Consider the following 27,620-nt stretch of genomic DNA (forward strand, 5'->3'; position numbering starts at 1 on the left):
CACAGTAGCTTGACTACAAGTAGGTGTCACTTGGAAACATGAACTGCGTGAAACCTTTCTAAGGACCTTTCTGTCTCCAATAGCTGTAATAGAGGAACAGCAAAATTTTATTTCAGAGTGGTCTAGGCTTCTACAGTTGGCAGAGATTAATGACTCTGAAGTACAGGGCATCTGATTGCTTAAATGTGTCCATGCTTTAATGAAAAGATAAGAAAAAAAGAAATTCCCACCAAAAAATGAGTTCGCTCCCTATGTGAAAAGCCTGGGTAGAAAAACCCTGATCTTTCTGCCACTGGATTTCAGATAGGACACCCATTCCTATCCTGGTATTTGCATGCTGGAAAAGCATCCAAGCAGCAAACATTTCAACAGGCCTCATAACAAAATATTGTGAGGAAAAGCTGAAAAGAAGACAATTGGTAAGAGAAGAAACAATGGGCAAAGAAGTGACTAGAGAAGATGTGAGAAAAGAGTGGCAGAGAAAGGTAGGGTGAAATGAGCTAAAGATGGAGGAAAAGGGAAATCACAAGAGAAAAGTGGAATTCCCATGAGATCTCCTTGCCTCCAGACTGTGAAGTGCTTCATTAGGTCATTTGGAGAAAAAAGCCACTTGCATTTCCACAGGTAATTATTCTGTTTTGTAACAGAGAGGCTGGAATCACAGCAGCAAGCACAGGAATTATGTAAGGCCACATGTCAAAGGAAAACAACTGAAATCTCTTCTGTTTGCTGACCCTCCAGAGAAGGGCACTTCCCGAACTGTGAAAACCAAACATCCGCGTTTCTGCTCCACGTAATTGAGAGGAGCAAGTAAATGATACCCAGAACTCCAGCTGTGTTCTGGTCTGTTTTGATAAAGCCTTGACAAGATCTCAAAATCCCCATTGTGACTAGGCTTCACTTGTTAGCGTATCAAAGCTTTCAAAAGTGCTGCCACGCCGCTACTTTGCATTGTTCATATTTATAGCTGTGGGGAAAAAAATGAAGATTCAAGTGAATCTTAATGAAATGTTTCCTAAAATAATCTTTTTGAACAGATCACTCAGGAATATCTTAGTTTGCAAAGAGTTTATGGTGCTTCTGATTGCCATTTGGCAGGGTGAGAGTGAGCACTTTGCTGAGGTACTCTGAGGTCCATCCCCATGGCAGAGCAACCTTGCAGTCAGATGGACAGAAATGCAACTCTTGCTGTTGCACTGAAAGGAAACTGCTGCTTGGAGTAAGGGGTTTGGAGAAAATAGTTCTTGAAACTTTCCTCAGGACTTTTTCCCACTACAGGAATGATCCTGCTTGTAAGACTGTCCACAGGGGGTGTTTCTATGGTATTAGTTTAATCCTCATTGTTTCTGGTTCTGTGTCTGTAAAATGGGAATAATGTTGTGATGAAGCTTTTCTGTGCTGAGGTTTAATTCTCAGTGTTAGCAATATGGTTGGAAAGCTTTAGAGGAAAGGGGGTGCATTTAAGGAGATTAATTATATTTAAGCCAATTATGACTGCTTATATCCCTGCAAGTACCACTCTTCAACAGTTCAACCCATCCATCCTTCACTGTGAGCCTCTGTGGTTGTCAGTGTGAGAAGAGAAAGATGAGTCCTTAACCTCACTCAGTTTGCCTCACACTCCTGCTTTTCTGTTCCATTTTTAAAGGTGGTAAGACAAATCCTGACCTGCAAGTCAAGAGATTAATTGTTGGCAGCTGTACACTAACACCTGAACAGCAGTGCCTAATAGGGAATTAGTTTAAGCACCCTCTGAAAAGTGGTTGAAAAGAGGTAGAAGGAACCTGCTGGATGTTGTCATATACCTCCCAATGCTCCAATCCCCTCCTGCCTGTCTGACCAAACGATGATGCATCCCCCCTGCATGATTGCATCATTCATTCACACTGCTCTTATAAACCATGGCACCACCCTACTGCTGCATCTTGCAGGGCAGCACAGTCCCAGCCCCAGCAGAAGACACTCTTCGTTTTCCAGTCTTGTGGATCTGATACACCAAACTCCAACCCCTTCCAAACTGAGAGAAAAAAAAAAACACAACCAAAAAAAAAAAAAAAACCAAACAAAAAAAAACACAAAACAAAAACAAAACAATGTTCCCAGTGACTTACAGTATTGTACTGGCCGTGGCTGCTGCTGCTGCAAACCTCTTGGCTGCACAAGAAAAGAAGGGATCAGCTGAGACCTTCGGTCACATCAACAGCACGGCACGGGCTGATCTGGAAGCAAGCCGCATTTTGGAAATCACTCTTTTATAATCTGCTGAGTAAGGCAGCCGGGATGTTTGGTTTTTTAAAGGTTACACACATGTAACCAGAGAAGTCCAGCTGTTCGCTGACAGGCGTAGGGAGGAGAGGTGTTCCCTTGCCTACGTCGGGGGAGGAGCTCAGGCCCAGTGCGGGGCGCTCTCGGCTTTGGTAGGCGCTGGCTTGGCAGGGAGCAGGCGGAGGTGATGGGGAGCTGGCTCGCCAGGCAGCCAGCCGGTGCCACGGGCACGGGGAACAAAACGACTCTTGGCAAAGGCGCTCCACGCACAGCCCCAGTGAGGGGAAAGAGCTGAGGAGGGGCTCTGACCAGCAGCAGTCAAAAGAGTTTCTCTTGGCCTGAAATCAGAGACGGGGCAGGGACAATTTTCTTTCACTGGGGATGAGGTGAAAGGTTTTGTGAGTTGACTGCAAGAGTGCATTTTGAGTCATTTCACTCAAAATTAGTGTTTTGGCTTAGGCTGTTACTCTGCATCGGAGCAAGCAGAGTGTTACACACACAAAATCAAATCAGAATTCACCAAAAGCTTTGAAGGCAAAAGGGAAACTCCTCCTTGTGAGAAAGCTCTGTTTCCCCAAATGCAGTGTTGTCAAAAGCAGTGGAAACGCTGCCAGGCCTGTCCGTGCCTGTGTTCTGGCATCCCACAAGAGGCATTGCTGGGGACATTGGGTTAGAAATGGAAGCCTGCCAGCCCAGAGCTGTGAAGCTGGTCAGTTGGTTCAAGGTCAAGGAAGCCTGATTTAGCTGATTTAGCTTCTTTCACTCGCTTGTGATAAGAGTCTTATGACTGCTGCTTGCCTTGAAAGACTGTTCTGCACCACTGGATGCACCGGTCACAGTCAATGCACGATTCTTCTGCCATTCTGTCAGCATTGCCTTCCAAAATAACAAGCATTAATTAAAACCAATAATAGCCTTATGTGGCTCTCCTCTCTGGTATTTCTTTCAGAAATTCTCAGTTCATTACCATTTGTCAACACAATCATCTGTTAGCAATTTCTTGTGTCAGGAAAAGCTGGTACCAAACCCCTTTTGCTGTGAAACTGGTGCCCTGGTTCACTGTTCCCCCTGGTCCTGTTTGTTACTTTGATGGTGTGCTGTAAGACCAGATTTAGAAATGTTTTCTGTGAATAAGGTTAAATGGAAACTGATCTTGATAAAGATGAAAGAAAACTGTTTTTACTGAGAATCTCAGAGAGGTGTTTTGCCAAGATAAGCAGTGCAGGATTTGACTTAAGAGAACTGCTGCTATTTCATGAAGGATATTCCTTTTATTTTGCTTATCTTTACAGACACATTGGGTTTAATTCAGTTAAAATAATTCTTATCTTGTGTAAAGTGTTGTGAATCTATTGATTTCAAAGGACAACTTTGAAGGCCTAGTAAGCATCTGCCCTGAATTATTACTGCATATTAAAAACAAACATGCAAAACAGTTCAACAACTACAACTAAGACTGAAAAATTAAGAAAAGCTTGTCCTGATGTCTGAAAAATGCAGGAAAGTGCGGGGTTAGTGTGAAAATGATAATGAGGAATGTTACTGTGCTGTATAATAACTATTTTCAGACATCTGATCCAGCAAAGAAAGACAGAGAGGTCTGCCTGGGAGCTTTAAGAGGGTGTTCAGGAGTGAAACACAGAGCTCAGGTGTATGTGTGGCTATCAATACAAGCACAGCACCTAAGCCTTGAATGAGACCTCTCAGTTTGTACAAAAGGTGGAGACTACTTCCATGAAGGACTAAAATACCTGTGAAAATGGCTTTCCTTTTTTTTTATCCCCTCCCTCCCCCCTGAAAAAAAAATAAATCTAAAATTCACACTAGATTTTCCAGAACTGGTTTATTTTCCTTCATTAATAATTCCCTCACAAATCTGAACCTGCTTAGGGAACGGCCATGTTGCTGGCACAGCCAGCCCCCCACACTGCAGGTGTTTAAGGTGGATAATGCCTGTCTTTCCACAGGACATCACCCACAGGAGCCACAGAACAGCAGCAAGGAAAATATAAAGTACCATGGGTCCACTGGAGTGCCTATGGGTTTGCCAAGGCTGCCCTCTGCTGAGAACAGCCCTGAGAAAGAGAGAGCCTCAAAGCAATAAACCCCACAACAAACCAGAGAAGGAACAGGAAAATATTTGTGTGACCTGTTGGCTACATAATCCAGAGCTGGGGATTCAGGGGTTTTAACTTTGCATCTAGGCACCTCAAATATTAACGCTGCAGCCTCTCAGGGCTGTGGTTTGTTTTGTTATGGTTTCAGCTAGCTGATAACATCCCAATAAAAATGAAGACTAAACATTAACAGAGTCCTAGATCCAAATATTAAGTGCCAAGTGTATTTCCATGCATTTTGCAATATTTAATGTTTATTTCTAAGGATAACAGTAACAGAACGCCCATCCACTAAAGAGTCAGCATTCAATCATTTCACAAGATGTATGCACTGCTCAGCTAAGCAAGAGGGCTCCAAACTTCTGTTGTATTATGTTCAGACACCAATTCCATCTAAAACGTTTTAAAATCAGAAACCCAAGCCTATGAAGAGTTGTCACCTCAAGACCTGCCAAATCCACCTGACAGGCCACACATGAGAGTCTCCTGCACAAGATTGTGTTTTGCCTGAAAACCTGAGGGTCTTCATCCAAAGCAGCAAAACAGCTTCCCAGCAGGTGCTGCCAAAACTGGTCTGCCCTGACTCTTCACATTCACTGACTGTTCAGTCAAGCTCCCCCAAAACACCTGCAGCAAAACTGTACCCGACAGCTGGCTTCGACTTTACTACTGGAAGAAGAGTGATAACATGAACAGCCCAATGCATTGGTGCCAAGCACTGCTACAGTGACTCATTGGAGCATGTACGGCCAACTCTTCCAGCACCCCTCACGGTTGCCTTGACTTCCACAGGCCTATCAGGAAGCCTGTGCCAGGCCTCAGGAGAGATCATCCCAGTTGTGAGCACGCCGAGAAAGGCCCAACTCCCCGAGAAAGGCCCTGGCTCGGTCAGGCCCGGGCATGCAGGGCCACACTGCAGTGGCTTTTCAGGCCCCCATCAGCCCATGCTGCATCTTCTGCATTAAAAGACGAGTTTTAATTAACCTCAACTCTGAACTTTTACCAGGAACTATTTTGATGATTAAGCCGGTTCGTTTAACTATTAATTCCATCGATCTAACGTTAAATCATCCGCTTTAGTTAGTTATTCTCACGGTTCTGGGAACCTGCCGGGGGATGTCTGTCACATGAGCGGATGGGATTAACGACCGCCCGACCATACCCGTTCAAAGGCCCCGTTCACACCCCAACGCCGTTCAGCGCTACCAACACCACCCACTGCTCTCAGCAGCCCGCCCTCCCCGTTAGCCACCGCGGAGGGGCGGGAGCGGGCCGCTGGGAGCGACAGGAGGCGCAGCCAATGGAGACACGCTCAGCGCCGTCGCTGGCCAATAGAAGCACAAGCACCCCGGAGTGTTCTAGAAGGGGCGGGCGGCGAGGCGTGGCCCGCTCTGTTCCCGCCCTGCGGCGCGGCGCGCGGCTCACCCCGCCCGGCGCGGCCTGACCCAGCGCGGAGCGGAGCGGCGGCCATGGCGGTGAAGGCCCTCAACCCCAAAGCAGAGGTGGCCCGCGCCCAGGCCGCGCTGGCCGTCAACATCAGCGCGGCCCGCGGCCTCCAGGATGTGCTGAGAACCAATCTGGGCCCCAAAGGCACCATGAAGATGTGAGGGATCTCCGGTGTCTTCCGGTGGGGTGTGGGGAGGCAGGCCGTGCGGACGGCCGTTATGGCCTGAGGGGAAACGTGAGGGGAGAGGTTGCAGAAGGCGGCTGTGAGGCCGGGACGCCGATCCTGCCTCCGCTGTGCTTTGGGGAACAATGAGACCGCTGGGCCGGGCGGGGCCGAATGAATGGAGAGGGAGCTGAGCGGGCCTAGACCGAGCACGTGTGGCGGGGCCGGGGCAGCCGCTCACTCGCCTTGTCTCGCCCGCAGGTTGGTGTCGGGGGCTGGAGACATCAAGCTGACCAAAGATGGCAACGTACTGCTGCAGGAAATGGTAAGCTGGTTCTTGCCGCCGCCGGTGTGTTTGGGGAGGCAGGAGCAAGGTGGTGTTGCCAGTGGCTGACGGGGGACCGCGTTCCCAGACGTCCCCATCCGTTTTTTGTGCAGTATTTAGCCCTGCACATTGAGGGCAAAATGACCATTGGGAGGAAGGTAAAAGACTAAGTGCAGCTTGGTAGGAGGTGTGTGCAGTTTATGTGCTAATTTAGCAATTTAAAAGGCAACATGGCACTACTGTCACCTTCTGTTCTGCTTATGGGAAGCATCCTTCTATTGTGCTTGAGCAGGTCTTAGGCAGTAGAGTTCACCATGGCCACACGGCCTGCGAAGTGTTTAAATCTTGGTGATGAATGCAGCTCATACCACTTTCCTGTCGAGTCTAGGGTTGTATCACTGTTTCCCCAGCGTGGGGGTGAAGATTACAGGAACAGTGGTGCCATCCTGTCATGCACCCTGCGGTGCTGGATGCTGGCAGTATCCAGCATCCAGTATAGACACATAATCAAGTGTGGTGGTGGGGGGAATAGTGTTACATGGATTAATTCAATCAACTTACTGCCCAAGTGATTGTTTTTAATTGGTAGTGTTTGTTGGAACCTGATGAATTGACATTAATCATAAAAGCATCAACTAATCCTTAAATGTTTTGCTTAGCTGATTTGAGATTGTTTGTGTCCTGTACCAGTGCCATAAGACTCATTGCTCTGCTTCTTATTTTTGTCTAGCAAATACAACACCCCACGGCCTCCTTGATAGCAAAAGTAGCAACAGCACAGGATGACATAACTGGAGATGGTACCACTTCAAATGTTTTGATCATTGGAGAACTTCTAAAGCAGGCAGACCTCTATATTTCTGAGGTATGTATGCAGTAGTGCTTTTGTAGGTGGGCAAGTTGAAAGCTTCATATGAGACCATTCAGCTTGGTTTGTTTAATGCTTACTGCTTGTAAGCCAAAGGTGAAAATGAATACATCTGCCTGAAATAAGTGCATCACAGAACTTGTAAAATGGGGAGAGAAGGACTTCAGGAGTTGTCCAAAATCAAAACCACATATTGTGAATACTGTGGCTTTTAGTAAAGTTTTATTTGATACCTGCTGTTACTTCTGTTTTGTGAGAGTTGAAACACTTTGACTTGCATGTTACCAAGGAGATGCCTCCCTAATAGATATTTTGGATTGCAGAACAGGCATTCGTATTGCACAGTGAACACCCAAAAGTGCTTTGTAGTGCTCTTGGTTTCAGTTCTGTGCTAGAATAATCTGTACTTTTCCTCTGCATTGGAAGGATTTGCATTCCTTTTATATGTATTCAGAAGCACAGTACATTTTCTTTGTAGGATGCAGATTCCCTGTGTTTTGATGTTACCTGGAATGTTGAAAACCCACCATTTTGTTTCCTACTGTCTAATGGTTTCCCTTCTTTCCTTGCATTAGGGTTTGCATCCTAGAATAGTAGCAGAAGGATTTGAGATCGCAAAAGAAAAAGCTCTTGAAATTTTGGAGCAGGTCAAAGTAACCAAGGAAATGGACAGGGAGACCCTTATAGATGTTGCCAGAACATCCCTCCGTACTAAAGTTCACAGTGAGCTTGCAGACATCCTGACAGAGGTAAGTGTACATGGCTTTGCCTCTTTTTGTGTTGAGAGATCCAGCCTTTGAAATCCTGTGTTTGTAAACTTGAGTGGAGAGTGCATCAGAAGATGTGAACTTGCACTTTAGAAGCCTAGTGGTCATTTGGAGGCCTTTTTACCCCTCCCCTCTCTTCCAGGCTGTAGTAGATTCTGTTCTGACAGTCAGAAAACCAGGTGAGCCCATTGACCTCCACATGGTAGAGATCATGGAGATGAAGCACAAATCAGAGACTGACACAACGTGAGTAATCAGCATCCTTGAGCTTCACTTTAATGATGCCCTGACACTGCAGTAGTTGGGGTGGGGGTGTTTCTTTTTAGAACAATTTGGGGGTCTGAAAGCTACCACTTGGGAAGTTATTAGGGAAGAGGTGAGAGAAAGGCATAAGCAGAAGTTCCTCACTCACTGAACTTGATTCTCTGATGGGTGTTTTGAATAGCAGAGAGTGACACTGGGTTAGGGTCTAACCTACTGAAGTTAAATAGATGTTGTTTGGTCTTAGGAATAAGCAGTCTGGGGCTCCCTTGTGCCCGAGGCTTGTATCGGCTTGTTACAAAAGACCACTTGATAAATGGGAACAGGGTTGTAATCGTCTGGTGGACATTGCCTAGGCTGTGTGCTTAGCTCAGTGGCATGGACGAATTCTGCACTAGCTTTCCTCAGTAGCTAATGCAGTCAGACACTATGCCAGAGCAAGCTCCTTTTTCACACTGGTTGGCATGCTGCTTACGTGAGAAGGGGCATGCCTTTGGAAGAGGGGTACAGAATGGTCACTCACTCCCAACACAAGTGCATGGGCAGTTGGTGTTGGAGCAGTTGCACTGTCCATTCTCTGACTTGTCTGTGTGCTGTGGAACGTGTGTCTTGTGTACCTGTGTGTGGACACACAAGATGCTTTTTCATCTTTCAGGCTGATTAGGGGGCTGGTTTTGGATCATGGTGCTCGTCATCCTGACATGAAGAAAAGAGTGGAAGATGCTTATGTCCTTACTTGTAACGTGTCTCTAGAATATGAGAAAACGTAAGTAGGCAGCAGTGAGGTGAGGAGCAGAAAATGCTCCTGTCTTAAAAGACTTTCATTGAAGTTGTGCTTAAATAAGGACTGAGAGGACTGCACAGGGTCTTCCAGAGTGAGGCAGATAGTGTAGAAGGTGGGATAGAAGAGATGATGCTCCTTGTGCAGTTCTTTGGATAAGGGAAGCTGAGAAAATGTCTTTGAGAGACAGAAGCTTCATAGTGATTTTTATTCTGTTTAATGAAACAGGCTGGAAATCCTTCCCATTTCTTGAGCAGAATTTTATACTGTAGAGCAAATACCTAAATACACTTCAGAGTTTGCTTGGTTTCTAGTGGTGCCTCAATTATTGTAATGGAAGAGCTCTGATCTAGAGATCAGGGGTGGATCTTGGGTTTGGTTTGATTTCTTCACAATGTTACTGATAAGATTACTTCTTTACGCATAGTTCTATTTCTTCAGGAGAGAGGATGTTTTTCTTACTTTTTTCTTTTTTTTTTCTTCTTCAGAGAGGTGAGCTCTGGATTCTTCTATAAAAGTGCTGAAGAGAGAGAGAAGCTGGTGAAAGCAGAGAGGAAGTTCATTGAAGACAGAGTGAACAAAATCATTGACTTGAAAAGAAGAGTCTGTGGTGATTCGGATAAAGGATTTGTTGTGATCAACCAGAAGGTGAGATGGTGTGACTGACTAGAATTAATCTGAAATGCTGGCTTTCTTGGCAAGCCTTTTGACTTGCTTTGTGCAGTTCTTCTGGCAGAAACAGCTAAATTTAGGCTAATGGACTTGTGAATGTATGCATACAGTTCTGACTTGGGATCTTCTTTGAGCCTGAGGAAGAACTGCCTTGTTAGTATTCGACTGAGAAAGGGTGTTCTTAGCTTTTTTTTTTTTTTTTTTTTTTACCCTGATGGTCACTTTTTTGGTTTCTAGGGAATTGACCCATTTTCCTTGGATGCACTTGCAAAAGAAGGAATAGTTGCATTGCGGAGAGCTAAGAGGAGGAACATGGAAAGGTCAGTTCTCAGGGAGAGGAGAGGGTAAAATAGCTTGCTCTTCCAAACTCAAACAGTGAGTCAAGTCTGGCCTGCTTTTGTGAAGAGCTCTTTCATGGAGCAGGAGCAAACTGTTCCAAGCCTGGGCAGTGTGGTGTTCTGCATGCTAAAATACTCTTGTTACTTTGGTGACTTCACATTTTACTTAATACAAAGCAAGGGCTAAGCTGTATGTGTTCTCTCTCAGGCTGACTCTTGCATGTGGTGGTACTGCCATGAACTCTGTGGAGGATCTCACTCCTGACTGCTTGGGACATGCAGGGCTTGTCTATGAGTATACCCTGGTAGGTACAACTCAGCTTTCAGCTGAAGAAAGCTGGCATCAAGTAAGGACTGAAGTGCTTTCAGAACTATACAGGAGCCTGAATAAAGGCTGATGGCACTTCACATCCCAGTGTCCACTTGTATGTGAACATTACCTAGATATTTGCTCTTGTCACATATATTTTCCTGTTACTTCCATATTATGATTTTAATTTCTGTACAACTGAGGAAACAGAAACAAGGTTCTGCTGCTTCTTGCTGCTTTTGAAGGGCTGTTATTGCAGAACTGAATCTGAAAGTGTGTCTGTTCAATCCCTTTATTACATGTATATATGTCAATATATGACATGAATGCACACCTTGTCTTTCACAGGGTGAAGAGAAATACACCTTCATTGAGAAATGTGACAACCCCCGCTCTGTTACCCTCTTGATCAAGGGACCCAACAAGCATACACTGACACAGATTAAGGATGCAGTAAGGGATGGTCTCCGTGCTGTTAAAAATGCCATTGAGGATGGTGAGTCTCTGTTCTCTTCAGTGATGTTAAGGATCTACTGCTGAACCCCCCCAGACTGGTCAATTTTATGTCAGTTTCCTTGGTATATGATGCAGCTGGACACCAATCTGTGTGTTTCAATGTGAAGTGCTTTTAGTTCCTGTTCCTACACCTTGTATTTTACAAGTAGTTGGTAACTTGTACAAGGTGCCTTGTGAAGGATGAGGAAGAAGATCAAACTACATTAAAAGTTAACTGTTCAAATGGAATTAAATGCTTATTGTGAAGTCTCAGTGCTGGTTTTAATTCCCTTGCAGGATGTGTGGTCCCAGGGGCAGGGGCACTAGAAGTGGCAGTAGCTAACGGTCTTGTTAAACATAAACCTAACGTAAAAGGAAGAGCCCAGCTTGGAGTTCAAGCTTTTGCTGATGCTCTGCTCATCATTCCTAAGGTATAAGGAACTCCTGAGCAAAGTGGCTTTAAACCATACTGAGACCTATTGCTTTTTCTGCTGGAAGTCTCTTCATTAACACCATGAAATCATGTCTCTGCTCTTTCAAAGGTTCTGGCTCAGAACTCTGGTTATGATCCCCAGGAAACACTTGTGAAGGTTCAGACAGAGCATGCAGAGTCAGGGCAGCTCATTGGAGTTGACCTGAACACTGGTAAGAACTTTAAATAGTGGAGTGACACTCTGGTAAGAAACTGTCATGGCTCAGCTCCATGAGTAGTCCCTAATGTTGCTGTGAATGCAGAAGGCTGTTCCTTTTGTCATTAAAAGTGTTGCAGAATGCTGTGGCAGGTGCCCCGTTGGCAGTTGTGGGGTGCTGTGCTGCTCAGATGCGCTCTGTTAGAGCTTTTTGTGAAGACAAAGCACATACTAACACCAGGGTGCAAGCAGCAAGCAAAATCGTACATCAGACGGGGCAGTCTTGCTTTGAACTGTGTGAACTGGATATTCAGAGACTGTTTTACCTGCTTTGTAGGTGAGCCGATGGTGGCTGCAGCAGCTGGAGTCTGGGATAATTACAATGTCAAGAAGCAACTGCTTCATTCATGGTAAATGTTACAGTGTTAGATGGTTAAATGGAGAGAGGAATGTGGGATCCCTGGATTCCACATAGAGGCAGAAATGAAGCTGTTTTATTTTTGTGTCTGGATGGCTGTTCTAACCATACTCATTTGCTGTTTCCAGCACGGTGATCGCTAGCAACATTCTCCTGGTGGATGAAATCATGCGAGCCGGAATGTCCTCTCTTAAAGGCTGAGCTGGCTCTGCTGTTGATGACAGCAGTCACCTCCAGCAGTGCCCCAGGGAATGGCTCTTAAGAAATCCACTCCAAGCCACTCTCTGCTTGGCCACAGTGGATTTTCCCAGCAACAGAAGGTTCTCTGTTGTCACAAGCAGCTGACCCTCCTTGGTAAACACGGCCCCTCAAAGTACTGTCAACTTAAGCAAAGATTTGGCTCTAAAAATGAGTTATTTATTCTTAATTTCACTGAGGTGTACAACTTCAATTTGCTTTCCTTCTGCCCAATAAACTGTTATGTTCTGTGCTGTATGTGTGTTGGTCATTTAAAACTTCCCTTTCCTCGGGCCAAGTTCTGGAACGTTCTGCTCCCAGCTGCCAGCAGGCATCAAACTGCAGTTTCTGGCTCCCAGCTTTGTTACTCATTTAGATAATTGCCATGGCAGCAGAGCAGGGCTGTGAAAATACTGCTCCAGGCTCTGCTGCTGGAGTGGCCTGGGTTCAGCTTTGCAATAGTAATTTGGTCACTTCATGGTTTGTGCTTGCTCCCAGACACAAGGGAGTGAGTACAGACACCAGAATGGTTTGCAGTGTGTTGGGAGACTACTGCATGCTGCCATAACACAGTGATTTTTAACACTGTTCTTGCTGCACTGAAGTCTTCGTGGACAATAGCCCAGGTTTAGAATCCTCTTTGTAGATGGAGTCTGCCACAAGGAGGTGGTTGGGTTTTTCACGGAGGGGAACAGGCTTCTACAGCCTGAAAGTATTTTTCCCTTATCCAAGGCACAGCCGGCTGGCTCAAGGACTAAACCCAAACTTTTAAACACGCCCAAACACACAAAAAAACCTGCGTGTAAAACACTGAAACGCCTCCCAGGAGGGTGTAACAGGAGGTTTGCTGTGTGTGGAGGTAAAACGCTTTTCAGCCTTTAACTGCTGTAACCCCAGCCCTAGTCTTACAAACCGAAGCCGGGCGAGCCGCAGGGCGTGCGCTTTGTAAGGGGAGGGGTCGGGGCGAAGGAGCCGGAACCGCTTTCCCGAGCCCACAGCTCTTCCGGGTCAGATCCCGGAGGTTCCCGGTTCCTGGCCAGGATGGGGCTGGTGGTGCTCGTGTGTTGCTGCGTGCTGGGCAGCGGCCAGGCCCTGGGGGGTGAGGCGGGAGCGGGTCCTGCTGTCCCGGCTTTTGCTGGGAGCCATAAAACCCACTGAGCACCTCCCTACAGCTCCTTTTCTCCTTCCCTTTCCCTTGATTGCAGCGAGACATAATTTAGAGGAGCTGCCTTGCTGCTTTCGCCTGACTGAGCTTTTCCTTTCTCAAAGAGACACTAAAAATGTGCCTTTAAAAGAGGCAAAAAAATACAGAGCTGTACGAATGCCAGCCATGGTCACTGTGCTGCACCCCACCTCCAGTACATAAAGTGACTTTCTGGCAAATAATGTGCACTGTCCTGCATGGTCATGTTTCAGAATGACAGCTCTCAAACTGAATTTCTTCACTTCTAGCATTTGGAGAGGATGGAAGCATGGTGCAGCTGCCCGGGGGGAAGTTTCAGATGGGATCCAGCTCCTTGGAGAAGAGGAATGAAGAAGGGCCTGTCAGGGAGGTGACAGTGAAGCCATTTGCTCTCGACAAATATCCTGTCACCAACAGGGATTTCAGGTAGGAGCAAAGATTTGGGCCTGCTTGGCTGGCAGGGGCTGGGGGGTTGGGGTTGGTGCTGGGTCCCAGGGTCTGGAAAGCTTGGATGCTCCTAGCACCTTCATTAGAACCCCAAAATGTATCTATCAGTAATAAATCACCTCAGTGGCACAAACTGAGGCATTGTACCAGTGTATGTTGCAAACATGCTCTCTTCTCTCCTCTCCCTCTCTCCCTCTCCTCTCCCTCTCCTCTCCCTCTCCTCTCCCTCTCCTCTTCCTCTCCACTCCCTCTCCTCTCCATCTCCTCTCCCTCTCCTCTTCGTCTCCACTCCCTCTCCTCTCCCCTCCCCTCTTCTCTTCTTTTTCTTTTCTTTCTTCTCTTCTCTCTTTTCTCTCTTCTCCTTTCCCCCCTTCTGGGACTCTGCAGATGGGACTCTGCAGAAGGTTGTGTACCTTCTGCATTGCTCTGAGCTTGTTGCATGTGCAGATCACTGTATTTGTGACTCTTCCCAGACCTCTTCCCAGACACCTGAGGTTGTATTTCTTACCAGGGAGTTTGTTAGGCAAAAGAAATACAAAACAGAAGCAGAAGCGTTTGGCTGGAGCTTTGTCTTTGAGGATTTCGTATCTGAAGAGCTGAAAAAAAAAGTCACCCAAAAACTGGAGGTAAATCTTAATTTCCTGGGGATGAGTTTCAGTGATGATGATATTTCTGTTCACATCCCTGTCTGACCTTTCTAAGTGAAAAAACAAACCAGAAGGGGGAGACCCTTACCTGTGTTACTTTCCCACTGAGTAGCAGCTTCCTCTCAGTGCAGAGCTTGGCCATTCTCAGTGGTTTTCTTTAGTCTTGGGTTGGTTTGGGTTGGTTTGCATTTGAAACTAACAGCAGGGTTGAGCCTGGATTGATTTATGGGTGCTTCTCTGTTTACATCCTCTCCAAACACTCTCAGACTGGACCCATGAGATGCTGCAGCGAGCTGAGAGAGAGCAAAATGCTTTTCCAAGTACCTTATTAATGAAACCTTAAAACAGAAGTAGTAAGCAGCATGGGCTGCTTGATCATTTTCCCTTGAAAAGCAGACACCTCCACTCTCTTGGAAAGTGCTAGCAAAATGCCTGAGATAACCCAGCTCAAACTGCAGCTTTCCACCATTTCCAGGCTAAAAAGTGCTCTTCTTTACACTCTGCTGCTGCAGGGTGGTGTTCAGGGGAGAGTGTCACCACTTCAGCTTTAATCTGATGTTTCTTTTCCCAGTCTGCTCCTTGGTGGCTGCCCATCGAGAAGGCTTTTTGGCGACAGGTGAGTAAAGACCTCTCTGTTGTGGTGAGTCCCTGCTGGGAGCCTGCCCACGTTAGTGTGTGCTGAACCTCCCTGACTGAAAATGGGGGAGAACAGCATCTCTGGTTGGTGCATGCTCCCTGCCTTGGTCCTTTGTAATTGATATGCTTATAAAATCAGTTACAACCTGATTAATGTGGTTCCTCCCAGCCCTCAGGTCCTGGCTCCAGCATCAAGGACAGGCTGGATTACCCAGTGCTGCATGTCAGCTGGAACGATGCACAGGCGTTCTGCACCTGGAAAGGGAAGAGGCTCCCAGCAGAGGAGGAGTGGGAATTTGCTGCCAGGGGAGGACTGGAGCGTATGTACCACACGCTCCAAACCAAGGAATTGAGTTATGCTAGTTCTACCAGATCCACACCTCCCCCCAGGGATGTTTTCAGAGGTTAATCTGAGGGGTTAAACCACCTCTTTTGGCCTGGAAGTTGAATTCATAATAACAATAATAATGCAGGAAGAAGAAGTGGCTTATCGATGTCCAGTGACAGGACAAGGGGCAATGGGTGGAATTTGAGGCACAGGAAGTTCCATGGAAACAGGAGGAAGAATTATTTCACAGTGAGGGTGATGGAACACTGGAACAGGCCGCTCGGGACAGTTGTGGAGTCTCCCTCTCTGGAAATATTCAAGACCCACCTGGATGAGTTCCTGTGTGAGCTGGTATAAGTGATCCTGCTTTGGCAGGGGGGTTGGATTGGATGATCTCCCTAGCTCCCTTCCAGCCCCTAACATTCTGTAATTCTGTGATCTATGGTTTTGGTGTATCTTCCTAAACAAAGCACTTCTGGCAACTAAAAGGACTATTTCATGGGCTTGGGGCAAGTAGCAACCCCCCCTGCCCTCACAAGTTGATGCTGGCATAAAGCAGCCACTAGGATCACTCAGGGACTGCCTGGCACAAGCAGTTGGTGAAGGGGAAGCTGTTGCTAATTCCCATCTCTCCTGGCCTCCTTGGCAGTGCCTGTAGGGATCAGACTGACAAGCCTCTTTCAATGTCCTGAGCTGAGCAGAAAAGGTTGCCCATAAAAGCATGGTTAAAAATAGGCAAGTGCAGAGCTGGAGTGACAGGGGGATAATAAGTATCTCTTCCTCCTTGGCAGAAAGGATGTATCCCTGGGGAAACAAGTTCCAGCTGAACCGTACAAATCTGTGGCAGGTAAGATCCTAAAAACCATCCCATCTATGCTGAGCTCTCCTCAGCATGGTGGTTAACTCAGTTACAGAGAATATGTGGCTGCCTCCTGGGAAGCAGTGCAGGCTTACCTGCAGAATACCAGAAGTCAGCTCCTGGTGAGTTATCCAAAATACCCTTTAAGGGAGCAGACTCAGCCCAGCTTCCCTGGGAAACCAACATTTCAATGCTTCAAAAAAATTCATACACTAACCAAAAATTCAGACATAGGTTTGTTTGAAAAGGAGATTATCTTGGGAGAACAGTAAGGGTGGTGAGACACTGGAACAGGCTGCCCAGGGAGGTTGTGGATGCCCCTTCCCTAGAGGTGTTCAAAGCCAGGCTGGATGAGACCGTGAGAAACCTGGGCTAGTGGAGGGTGTCCCTGCCCATGGCACGGGGTTGGACCTGGATGATCTTGAAGATCCCTTCCAACCCAAACCATTCTACGATTCTCACAGTCAGAAATGCCACGTAGAGTTAATTTGCAGCTGAGAGTTACTTCCATTATTTAAGTGTAACACAGCCCTGCAAAGGCCAGGCCTGGTGGTGTCTCTGTGTCTTTGCTCCCAGTGCTCTCTCTTCCCACAGGGTGATTTCCCCAGGGCTGACACAGCTGAGGACGGGTACCACGGTGTCTCGCCAGTGGCAGCATTCCCTCCTCAGAACAACTATGGTATGGAGCAGGCATTCCTGGTCTGGTCTGGTCTGGTCTGGGGGATGGCATCTGCTTCCTAAATTAACACTAATTATAAAACCTTGTGGTTGTGGGAGAGTTTCAGATACAATGTGGGATCACCTCAGCATCTTGACAGAACAACCAAGCCCAGCAAAACATTGATGGTTGTCAGTGAAGTTGGCTGATGCACTTCAATGCACCAAACCACCCCTTAGAAGTCAATTATTTTGCTCATCAGTCTGATTTACCTAAAACTCCTGAGCACATTATTTTGAGGACAGCAGATGCCATGCCCTCAAGCAGATGGGTAACGATGAGAGACATTAAAGGTCCAGTTGTAAACAGGGGCCAGTTTGCAGTACACTGAAGAGCTTCTGGTTCCCAGTTTCACCATTAAACCACCTTCTTGCAGTGATGTTTTGAATGTTGTGCCCCCTCCCACACACCAAGGTGCTTTTGCAGCTCTTGTATGTGCTCTCATAATCCTGATCCAAACCCATCCATGTCTCAGGGCTCTACGACCTGCTGGGAAACACCTGGGAGTGGACGGCGTCGGAGTACCTGGCTCCAGGGCTCTCCTCAAGGCAGCGCACTCAGAACATGAGGGTCCTGAGAGGGGCCTCATGGATTGACACTGCTGATGGGTCTGCAAATCATAAAGCTCATGTGACTACCAGGTAGGCCTGGGCAGTGCCCAGCTGCTGCTGCACAGCATTTTCTGGCTTGACTTTATAGAACTGTAGAATTGTTCCAACCATCAACCTAACACCACCATGGCCACAGAACCATGTCCCGAGTGCCATGTCCACAAGTTTTTTGAACACTTCCAGGCATGGTGACTCTACCATCTCCCTGGGCAGCCTGTTCCCTTGCCTGACCACCCTTCCAGTAAAGAATTTTTTTTCTAATATCCGACTTAAACATCCCCTGGCACAATTTCAGGCTCTTTCCTCTGGTCCTATCACTTGATACTAAGGAGAAGAGACCAACCCCTACTTCACCCCAACTTCCTTTCAGGAAGTTGTAGAGAGCAATGAGGTCTCCCCTCAGCATCTTCTTCTCCAGATTGAACAACCCCAGTTCCCTCAGCCACTCCTCCTAAGACCTGTCCTCCAGACCCTTCACCTTATTTGGAAGCAGGTTTTACTTTAAGAGATATTTTGTTTGTTCCTACTCAACTTTTCCGAGGAGCAGTGAGGAAGAGGTTTTACAAATACTGCTGAAAATTCTCCTGTCATAAACATTCCTAATTGCTTCTCCAGTCATCAGTGTTTTCCATCAAGCATCTAGAATTAAATGTTTTTCTTAAATGTTTTTCTTGAAGTTATTCTAGGGTAGTGGAAGATTTTTCTAGTGTGTTACAAAAGGTTATGTTAAATTATGTAAGTGTTCACTATTGAAGATCCCTAATTTTGGGTCTCTTTTCTTTTTCCCCTGCCCTGAGAATGGGGAACACACCAGACTCAGCCTCTGACAACCTCAGCTTCCGCTGCGCTGCCGACGTCCCTCCAGTCAGGGCTGAGAACAGCTGGACCAAACCTGAGCTCTGAGGAGGTCACTCAGGAAGACCCTGAAGGCATTTTCTCCTGTGGAGATGACCAGCAACCCCCAGCAGTCACTGTCATTAACCCCAGACAGTTTAAAACATGTAAATACTAAACCTCCTTTTGTACTGGGATGTCTGGGCAGGAGCAATGGGAATGGCAGGCAGTGAGGTTTGTCTTCCATCTCCTCTCGTGTGGTTGATACTCCAAAGCTCTCCTTTTGGTGTCCATTGCAATTAAACTGCCAGCATGGGGATGCCATAAGGGGTGGCTGCAGTGGTGGGAATAATGGGGGCACATTCCTGGAAGGGGACTTGTACATCAGTCCCCATCTCCTTGCGAAATCCTGGCTTTGTGAGAGCCTCTGGTCCTTCCCAGAATTGAAACAAGGCCCTTTTATTGACCCTTAAACAGTGGCCAAACCACGTGTGCTTGACAACACCCCCTGCCTTGGGTGTTACAGCCAGCAGTGAGGGCTACAAAACAGCTCTGCACACAGCTCAGCTACTGAAGCCCTGATGAGGACACCCTTCTGGGCACTGCTCATCCCTTCCCTGCCTGCATCTGTCCCCAAAGGGTCTCACTCCAGGGCTGAGCTGAGCTTTGCCCAAGCAGGTCTGCTGCTCTGAGCACATCAGGAGCTGCAGCTGGTCACAGCTCTGTTAGCAGCAGCTCCTCTAAACCCATCCCTTACAGTGGGACACAGCCCAGGGGCAAATCCACACCTGTCTTGAAGGGGTTTGCAGCTGCACCTGACCTGAGGCCAGCCCTACCTCTAAGGAAGAGCAAAGAACTCACTGGTTGTTTTTCAGTTGTTTTACTCCACTGAGCCAGCTTAGGCAGCAGCCATCAGAAGAGCTCCTCCTCGGCTGCCAAGGTCAGCAAAATAGCCTTGCAGGTGTTCTCGAAGAGAGCAGCTCTGTTCTGGGCCTCTCCCTTCTTCACCCAGTGCCGGTAGGTCCTGAAGGCGCAGGCATCGATCAGCTTGCGGACAGGCTTCAGGGCGTAGGGGTCGCGCACCACCAGGTCCCTGGTGACCGCCTTCAGCAGCCGGTACTGGTAGTAAATCCGCACCGAGGCCAGCACCGTCAGGCAGATCACCTGCAGCACAGGCAGGGAAACAGGCTGGCGTTTGTGGCTGCTCCTACAGCAGGGCCAGGTCAGCCCCAACGCATCCCACACAGCTGCTGCCCGTGTGGAGGGGCCAGCAGGGAGCTCAGCTCCTAGCACAGCTATTGAGGCCCCTCTGAGCAGTTTAGCCTTTTTCCAAGTGTGCCCTTAAGGTCAAACTGCAGGTCAGTCCTAAACCTGTCACCTAGTGCCACTTTGGATATCTCCGAGCTGTCCTAATGGCTGGCTGAAGGGAAGGAAAAGGATCCCTGTATCAACTTCTGCATCATTTGATGCACCCACGTGAGGCCAGACACTTTGATTTAGAATCAGAATTGTCAGGGTTGGAAGGGGCCTCAAGGATCATCTAGTTCCAACCCCCTGCCATAGGCAGGGACACCTCACACTACATCAGGTTGCTCAGAGCCACATCCAGTTTGGCCTTAAAAACCTCTAGGGATGAGGCTTCTACCATCTCCCTGGGCAACCTGTGCAGCGATTTCCCCTTACAAGTGATTTTCTTTACTGATTTGTGGGGAGTGCAGGCTTCTCCCTTTTCTTATTTAATCCTCTGCTGTGAAAAGGCCCTTGGGAAGCACCAGAAGGTAGCTGAAACAGTGCTTGAAGAAGGGTGTCCACCCAGGCTGTCACATCCTGGCCAAGCCTGGGTCACAGGATCACAGGATGTTAGGGGTTGGAAGGGACCTAGAAAGATCGAGTCCAACCCCCCTGCCTGAGCAGGTCTATCAGTCTTACTGAACTCAACTGGGCAATCCATCCCACTGCTCAGCTCCTCTGGCTCCCAGGCTCAGGGCACTGAGACGTCCTCAAACCCCTCCTCACCTTGAATTTCCGGAAGGGGCTGAAGTGCCGAACCTCCTCCACATCGTACTGCTGGAAGAAGGGGTGGGCGAGCGCCTCGCTGGCTGTGTACCGCTGCCGTGGGTCCACCACCAGGAACCGGGAGATCTGCAGGAGGGCATGCAACCAACCTTGCCTATCCCAGTTGTCTGCAGCCCCCTCCTCAGGTTTTCCCCTCCCCGAGCACCTACCAGGTCCTTGACGGTGTCTGAGCGATCGTCCCACTCCGGAGAGCCGAAGCTGTAGTCCCCGTTCATGATCATCCGCAGCATCAGCATCTGCTTGCGGTGCCAGAAGGGAGGCGAGCCAGCCAGCAAGGTGTACATGATCACCCCGGTGCTCCACCTGTGGGCAGCCCAGACACACCCTCCAGCCCTGCCTGGCACCCCAAGAGTGGCTCTGTGCCGTCCCCCATGCCGGCTTTGCCTCCCTGGAAAGCCAGGAGGACGCTGCCCTGTGTGGTGTCTGATGGGGGGTGGCTGAGCTTGCTGCTGGGGCTCCTTAGCCCTGATGGGTGATAAGAAGCAAGGGCTGCCCTGCTGCTGGGAAGGGGTTGTGAGCTGAGCTGATGTGAAGCTGTTCTGGATACTGCAGGAGGAAGCTGCGAGTTGGAGGTATTTGGGGTTTTATTGTTTTATTTAGGGGAGGGAGGGTCATGGTAGTGCCAGCAAGGCTGGATGCTCTGGGGTCATCTCAGCTCAGGCTGTGGTGTGCAAAGCACCCTGGCTGGGGAGTTACTGGAGGTATTTAAACTGAAATGGGGCTGAAATACCCCAGTGTGATTTGAGTGGTTGGTTATAGCTCTGAATGCTGCAGACCTGAGCCTGAAGTCACCAGAGATGGTAGCAAAGTGTCTGCAGGGCTCTGATGGGCTTTCCTGAGCTGGCTGCTTTCTCAGGGGCTGCCTTGGGTTCAGTTCTTGCTCCAGGGTGCCTTTAAAAAGCCCTGTGTCCTAGAGCCTGGACAGAGTCAATTTATGAACACAAAGTGTTGCTTTTCCTTCTCCCTGATGGGGCAAAGTGGGGAGATGGATGTGCTCGCCCCCAGGCTACTGTGCCAGACTCCTGGCCACCAGGACAACCTCTCACGGCCCCCAAGGTTTTCTTTTGGTGCCTGATTTAATTCCTTTCCAACACTCAAATGGGTCCCTAGTTCCACAGCTCTTGCTGTTTCACTTGTTTTGGGAGCAGCCCAAGGGATGAGGTGGGAAGGCAGGCATCTCACTCACATATCAACCTCCTTCCCATAGCCTTGGTGCTCGTCATCCATGGAGCACTGCAGGATCTCAGGGGCCAGGTACCCAGGTGTGCCACAGATCTCTGTGGAGACAAGAGAGCATCCCCCTGAGCCACTCAGAAGGGTTTATCCCATCCCCACTCACCCCTCAGCCGCTGACAAGGGGGTCTGGGGTCCAAGGTGGGATCTTTGCAGTGATGGTGCTCACAGGGAGTAACCATAACTGATGTGCATCTTGCTGGCAATTTCTCTTGGTGAATTCTAGTGACTAAAAAGTGAGCAAAGAGAGCGATGGGGATGCCCAGGTTGGATATGTGGCTCTTTGCAGGGTAAGAGCTGGGGGGAAAAAAACTTCCTGGCGGGCAGTAAATGGATGAGGTAATGAGGATCAACTGGAGAAAAAGAAGTGGGAAGAACAGGATGGTTTTCCTAACGGGCAGCAATTTCTTTGTGGTAAAGAGGCCGTCTGCAGGCAGGTGTGTGAGCAGTATGCTCCTGTGTGAGCAGAAGCACCCAAAGCCACCAGGCACCAATCTGTACCCACAACACTGAGACTTGGCCCCTAGAAGATTGTGGAGCTGGAAGGACTCCTGACTCGCTGCGGGCACTGCAGCAATGGAGTGGCCATGAGCCAGCTGGCATCATCCCCACCTTGCTGTCCTCCTACCTTTGAGCCTCTCATTCTCATGCAGCTGGCAGGAGAAGCCAAAGTCTGTCAGCTTAATGTTCATGTCGTCATCCAGGAGGATGTTCTCTGGCTTGAGGTCTCGGTGGACAATGTTGATGGAGTGGAGGTACTGGATCACTTCCAGCAGTGCTCGCATGATCTTCCTGGGGATGGGTGACAGCACCTCTCCTAGGCACAGTGCCCACCAGTACTGCACTCCCAGGGATGGGGACAGGGATCAAGCAGCTCAGCCTAAGTCTGAGCACAGGGGCACAGCCCAGGGTGCTGTTTTGCCTGTGGACACCACGCTGGGTGCAAGGTCACCCTTCAAACCCACACTCTGCTTTTGCAACATGATTTTCAGCCACCTGCACCTGGCCTTACCTGGTTTCCTTCTCACTCAAGGTGACTTTCTCAGTGAGGTAGTCAAAGAGCTCCCCTCTTCTCATCCTGCATGTGGGAAGGAAAATGGAGGCATGCAGTGGATAAGCTCCAATGGCAAAGCAGCCATGGGCCCCTGGGGAGGATCACCTGGGGGTCACTACCCCTTAACTTAATGAAAAAGGGGTAAAAATGCCTCTACATTGCTGCATAACATCAGGCAAGAGGACAGGCTGTCCTCAGAGAGGGCAGGTTTTGGATGGGGCAAGACTCTGCTGCTGATGTTCATTGCACTGCCTCGGTGTCAGAAGCTGTGGCGTCACACTGGGCATATAAATAACCCCCTGGGACGTGTGACAACTCCCACAAAGGTTATGGGGAAACCTGAGCAGCACTGAGCCACTGACACAGGGGAAGCACAGCCAGCAGCAAGGCTGCAGTGAGCTAGCTCACAGCCATCAAACTTGGTTCTACCCTAAGCAAGAGCTGTTTGTCCCCCACCTTTGACCTCTTTGCACCATCAAAAGTTGGTGTGGGTGCTGGCTGGTGGCAGCAGAGTAAGGATGGCCTTGAGGAGACAGTGGTGGGGTGACAGGAAGCTGGTACTTACAGGTCAAACACCAAGAAGAAGAAGGTGCTGGATTCATAGCTGTCCTTCAGCTGGACTGCAATAAACACAAGGGCTGTAAGCACAGTGTACAGCCTGTTCCTGTCCATTGCTGTTCTAATTGCTAATTGAATTAATGAGGAGTTGATCTTCAGTAGTGTTTTGGTTGGGAGACAGCCTGGGCACTGCTGGTGTGTGCACTGAGGTAGAGCTTCAGTCTGGAGAAGAGCAGGCTCTGAGGAGACCTTATTGTGGCCTTCCAGTATCTGAAGGGGGCCTACAAGAAAGCTGGTGAGGGACTTTTTAGGGTGTCAGGTAGTGACAGGACTAGAGGTAATGGAAAAAAAAAATAGAAATGGGTACATTCAGATTGGATGTTAGGAAGAAATTCTTCCCCATGAGGGTGGTGAGACACTGGAACAGGTTGCCCAGGGAGGTGGTAGAAGCCTCATCCCTGGACGTTTTTAAGGCCAGGCTGGATGTGGCTCTGAGCAGCCTGATGTAGTGTGAGGTGTCCCTGCCTATGGCAGGGGGGTTGGAACTGGATGATCCTTGAGGTCCCTTCCAACCCTAACAATTCTATGATTCTATGCTCCAAGCAGGCGCTGTGTGTCACATTAGGACCATTGGAGGCCTGTGTGTCACAATAGGACCGTTGGAGGTCTGACCTTTCAGGGATTTTACCCCCAAAACCTTTCCTAGGGACACACTGAGGAATGAATAAATGGGCAGGAAACCGCTGGTGCTGATGCTCAGAGCTGGACTTACTGACGTTGGGGTGGCCTGAGACCTTCCGAAGGATGTCGATCTCTTTAGTGGTAGCTTCTCGCAGCTCCTGCACCTCCTTGGGGGAGATGTTCCCCGCCGTGATGTCGATGATCTTCACGGCATACTCCTGCCGGGTGATCTTGTGGATGCACCGACGGACGACGCTGCTCACCCCCCTGACAGGGACAACACAGACAAGGTGGGGGTTCCCATCCCTCCCCATCCAGCTCAGCTTCACAACTGTGCCATCAGCACCTGGCCTGCACAAGTGGGTCTCATTCTGTTACCCTGTCTTGGTGGGACAGAAGATTTCGAGCTGATGGGAAGTGCTGCTTCATGCTATTTTTAACCCCATGCTGCTGTGTCCCCCTGTTCATATCAGATCCCCACGGAGTAAAAACTCTTCCTTATGTGGTGTCGAAGTATGAGAAACCAGTTTGCCAAAACCAAACTTTACCTGCCCAAGATCTCCTTCGGCTCATATTTTTCATAAAACTCCTTGGATGAGTTCCAGTCTGGTAGCTCTTCTTCCCTGGTCATCTCTGGCTCCTGGCTGCAGGCAGTCTGGCCTTGTCTGCTGGTGGAAAGGGGCTGCAAGGAGAAAAGAGCAAGGATGAATACTCACCACAATTGGGGCAGGAGCAGGGACCTACCCTATCTCTGATTTCTGCCTCCCTAAAGAAAACATTGAGCTGGAGGAGAAAAGAGGAGAAAGATGATGTTGAAGATGATGATGAATCCTGGACCACAGACTAAAGGCAATATTTAATTGGCTGAAAAACCAAAGCTTTGCTCTCAGGACCTCACGGAAATCCTACTGAGGACCATGGGAGAAATTCCACTGGATCCCCTGCAGCCTGGCTATCCCTGGGGTGAAGGCTTTGCAAAGCCTCACAGCACCTCAAAACCTCATCCCTTCCCTGCTTAAGCAGCGAAATTATCACTTTGGGGTAACAGTTTACTGGAGGAAGGACAGTAGATGGGCAGGAGAGTCTCAATACTGTGGGGTTTTATTTGCCTTTCTCTCCAAGGTGGCAATAACTCCACCAGGAGAGGTCTAAGGACGTTCAAATCTTATGATCAATACCTATCTGTCCCGGGTGGGTTCCAAGGACTGATGCTGCGGTTTAGGTGTCTGTCTGCTGCTGGGGAGTGGGGGAGATGTTTAATGAGGGCTGGAGCATTTCTAAGGATCCAGGAGTTTGGTTTATCAAATTTTAGCTGTTGGAAATAATGCCAGCAGTGCCAAAACAAGTAAGGGCTGAATGAAAGGTAGGGAGAGGGAGTATGGAAGAGAAAATCTCTCCAGTGTTCAGCAGAACCACCAACTCCCATTTCTTTAAAGCTGAACTAGTGGGAATGGTGGTGGTCTCATGTGAAAGAGCTGGGGTGCACCTGTGGGGGACTGCCAGGGTGAACCTGGGCTCTGTGTGTTGCTTTCTAGGAGGGAAGTGCTCAGGGGTTTGTTGAAAACCTCCTCCTATTACAGAAGCAGCTGGTACAGAGGGGAGTCTGGTTTCATTATCGGTGCTGTACGAGCTCCATTGGCGTGCAACGAAGGGTACAAAGAGGGTAGGGGGGAAGAGAAGGGTTTCTAACCCGAGGGAGCGATGGAGGAACGCTGAGTGAAGCGGACTGGGCATTGCCACCCGGGGCCGCTGCTCTGCAGCAGGACATTACACGTTTGCCATGGTAAATATTCGATAACACGCAAATATTTGAGAGAAATCTCGAAAGCTCAAGCAAAACCCAGCTTTTAAGCCAGCCCGGGAGCGCCCCCCTCGAACTCCTGCCCCGGCCCAGCCCCCAACCCCATTGCAGCAGCACCCCCGTGCCCCCCTCACGCCGCGGGAGGTCTTCTCGCACCGAAACCTCTCCGCTTCCGTGAGCGAGGAGCCGCGGGCAGCTCCCGGGGAGCCGGCCTCGCTGTACTCGGCAAGAAACAACAAAATAACGCTTAAAATGATATCGAAAACAAGCTTCGCGGGCAGCTAAACCTCGCCGGCTCCGGAGCCCTCCCCGCCTCTCCAGCCCCGTCTCGCTGAGGCCGGTTTCTCCCCTCACCTGGCCGCGGGCAGCCTGGCTCCGCCACCGCGAATTCCCCCGCGCCGGCCCCGGGCCTGGGGCGGGCGATGGCGGGCGAAGGGCTGAGGCCGCGGTGGGCCGAGGAGGGCCTGGGCGCCGGGGAGCTGCCGCCCGCCTGAGGCTGCTCCCTCAGGACCGCCCGGCTCTGCCGCCGCTGAGACAAAAATAAAGCGCAGCGCCACTTGGCACCGCCGGCCGCCCGGCGGGGGGGCATTTGGGCTTGGGGCTAGGGGACGGACTGCCGCCGGATGAACGGGAGGGGGCGGCCCGCGGCCCCCGGGAAGGCGGCGGGGACCGGGTGAGGAACTGCCGGCGACTCGGTGGGGAGCGGAAGGGGGTCTGGGTTTTCCCCCGCCGCACCATCAGCTTTAACCCTTCCCTGCGCGGGGCTGGGCTCGGCCCCGGAGCCGTATCGCCGGTTTGCGTCGGGTCCGAGCCCCGTCTATCGCCGGTTTGAGTCGCGCCCGAGCTGTTCCTAAAAGGCCTTGTCTCGGGCGGTTCCCCTCGCCGGGGTCTCCTCTGCGTGGCTGCCGCTTCCCAACCCCTGCGAGCTGCAAACTGGTTTACTGTGTACTTTCTCCAGTCTAAACGCAGATCCCTGCCTGCTTGTGAAGAGAACTGTGGGGATGCCTGCTGCAAACTCATCAGCAGCCCAATGCGTCAGTTCTGGCCCAAAAGCAAAGCTTCTCGTGTCACCAGGAAAGGTCTCCTCGTGTCTTCCTCCTCCATGTTTGAGGTAGCCTTTCCACACTTTGAATACAAACGTTCTCTTTTCAACTTCCCAGGACTGCAGATCACAGACAGGAACTCTTGGGAGCAGGCAGAATACCGTTTAAAAGCACTTCAGCAAAACCAGGTCATGCTGCATTAAGTATTTTTAGCAGGAATTGCACTCTCTTATGCAGGATTCTTGCCCCTCCGCTATCTGGTGTTCAAACCCTCCCTGCTCGGTGCAGGGTTTTACACCACCACCAAACGCAGGTGAGTTTATTCTGCAGGCTCCAGGGATTTCAGCAGGTCTGTTCCCTCTGATGGAAAAAGGAGGGTTTGCAATCTGCATCAGTATCTTTTAAACAGCAATTCGTTTTTTCTACATGTGCCAGCAATTGTTTTGTCACTGGCCTAAGCCAGGTATGAGGAAAAAAAAAAAAAAAAGCCACAGCCCCCCCCCCCCCCCCTCAGCTGAACCACCCTCTCCAGTTTCAGTCCACAAGATGGAAAAAGAAAAAAACCTACAGCCTGAGCTTCTTACTGGGAACTGTCTGATGCAAGACTGTGTTTAGATGTCTACAGCTTCCTGAGTGCACAGGCTCATTCAGATAATGGCATACCACCAATATCCTCTCTGAGCAGAGGGAAGGCATTTCTTGGAATATACTGGATCTACATCCTGAGCTTGTTTTTAGAAGTATGGCCATGGGGTAAAGACTTTGCTGCATGCAGAATAGTGTGGAGTCAGACACTAGCTTATCACTACTTTTAGCCAG

The 27,620-nt window shown here is 49.3% G+C and overlaps 3 protein-coding genes and 2 non-coding genes across 6 annotated transcripts; 4 read left to right on the plus strand and 1 right to left on the minus strand.

The window, feature by feature from the left end:
* Window positions 1–5,851: 5,851 nt before the first annotated feature.
* Window positions 5,852–12,338, plus strand: CCT6A (chaperonin containing TCP1 subunit 6A). Its single transcript, XM_054394208.1, has 14 exons — window positions 5,852–5,985; window positions 6,253–6,316; window positions 7,047–7,181; window positions 7,760–7,933; window positions 8,094–8,197; window positions 8,868–8,978; window positions 9,482–9,641; window positions 9,903–9,985; window positions 10,212–10,308; window positions 10,662–10,809; window positions 11,106–11,239; window positions 11,351–11,453; window positions 11,775–11,847; window positions 11,984–12,338. Exons 1-14 carry the CDS (start codon window positions 5,852–5,854, stop codon window positions 12,054–12,056), a joined length of 1,593 nt encoding a protein of 530 aa, XP_054250183.1. The 3' UTR covers window positions 12,057–12,338.
* Window positions 7,522–7,653, plus strand: LOC128977123 (small nucleolar RNA SNORA22). Its single transcript, XR_008489405.1, has one exon. It is a non-coding gene; the product is annotated as a small nucleolar RNA SNORA22 (small nucleolar RNA).
* Window positions 8,589–8,724, plus strand: LOC128977122 (small nucleolar RNA SNORA15). The gene has a single exon (XR_008489404.1). It is a non-coding gene; the product is annotated as a small nucleolar RNA SNORA15 (small nucleolar RNA).
* Window positions 12,339–13,544: 1,206 nt separating the features above from the next.
* Window positions 13,545–18,441, plus strand: SUMF2 (sulfatase modifying factor 2). Of its 2 annotated transcripts, none has more exons than XM_054394266.1 (8): window positions 13,545–13,701; window positions 14,234–14,348; window positions 14,941–14,985; window positions 15,175–15,325; window positions 16,125–16,180; window positions 16,787–16,871; window positions 17,386–17,551; window positions 18,319–18,441. In XM_054394266.1, exons 1-8 carry the CDS (start codon window positions 13,565–13,567, stop codon window positions 18,422–18,424), a joined length of 861 nt encoding a protein of 286 aa, XP_054250241.1. In that variant the 5' UTR covers window positions 13,545–13,564; the 3' UTR covers window positions 18,425–18,441. The 2 variants fall into 2 exon arrangements, with proteins under 2 accessions (XP_054250241.1, XP_054250240.1); XM_054394265.1 differs by having other exon boundaries at window positions 13,551–13,704; window positions 14,228–14,348.
* Window positions 18,442–19,229: 788 nt separating this feature from the next.
* On the minus strand, window positions 19,230–26,130 carry PHKG1 (phosphorylase kinase catalytic subunit gamma 1). Its single transcript, XM_054394229.1, has 10 exons — window positions 26,113–26,130; window positions 24,506–24,639; window positions 24,049–24,224; window positions 23,284–23,338; window positions 22,677–22,742; window positions 22,293–22,456; window positions 21,618–21,708; window positions 20,581–20,734; window positions 20,372–20,497; window positions 19,230–19,519 (listed from the first exon to the last, which is right to left on the minus strand). The coding sequence occupies exons 2-10, from the start codon at window positions 24,586–24,588 to the stop codon at window positions 19,268–19,270; spliced, it is 1,167 nt and encodes a 388-aa protein (XP_054250204.1). The 5' UTR covers window positions 24,589–24,639; window positions 26,113–26,130; the 3' UTR covers window positions 19,230–19,267.
* Window positions 26,131–27,620: the final 1,490 nt, after the last annotated feature.

Source organism: Indicator indicator, chromosome 30 (genome assembly GCF_027791375.1).
Source record: "Indicator indicator isolate 239-I01 chromosome 30, UM_Iind_1.1, whole genome shotgun sequence".
In the NCBI taxonomy this organism is placed as follows: domain Eukaryota; kingdom Metazoa; phylum Chordata; class Aves; order Piciformes; family Indicatoridae; genus Indicator; species Indicator indicator.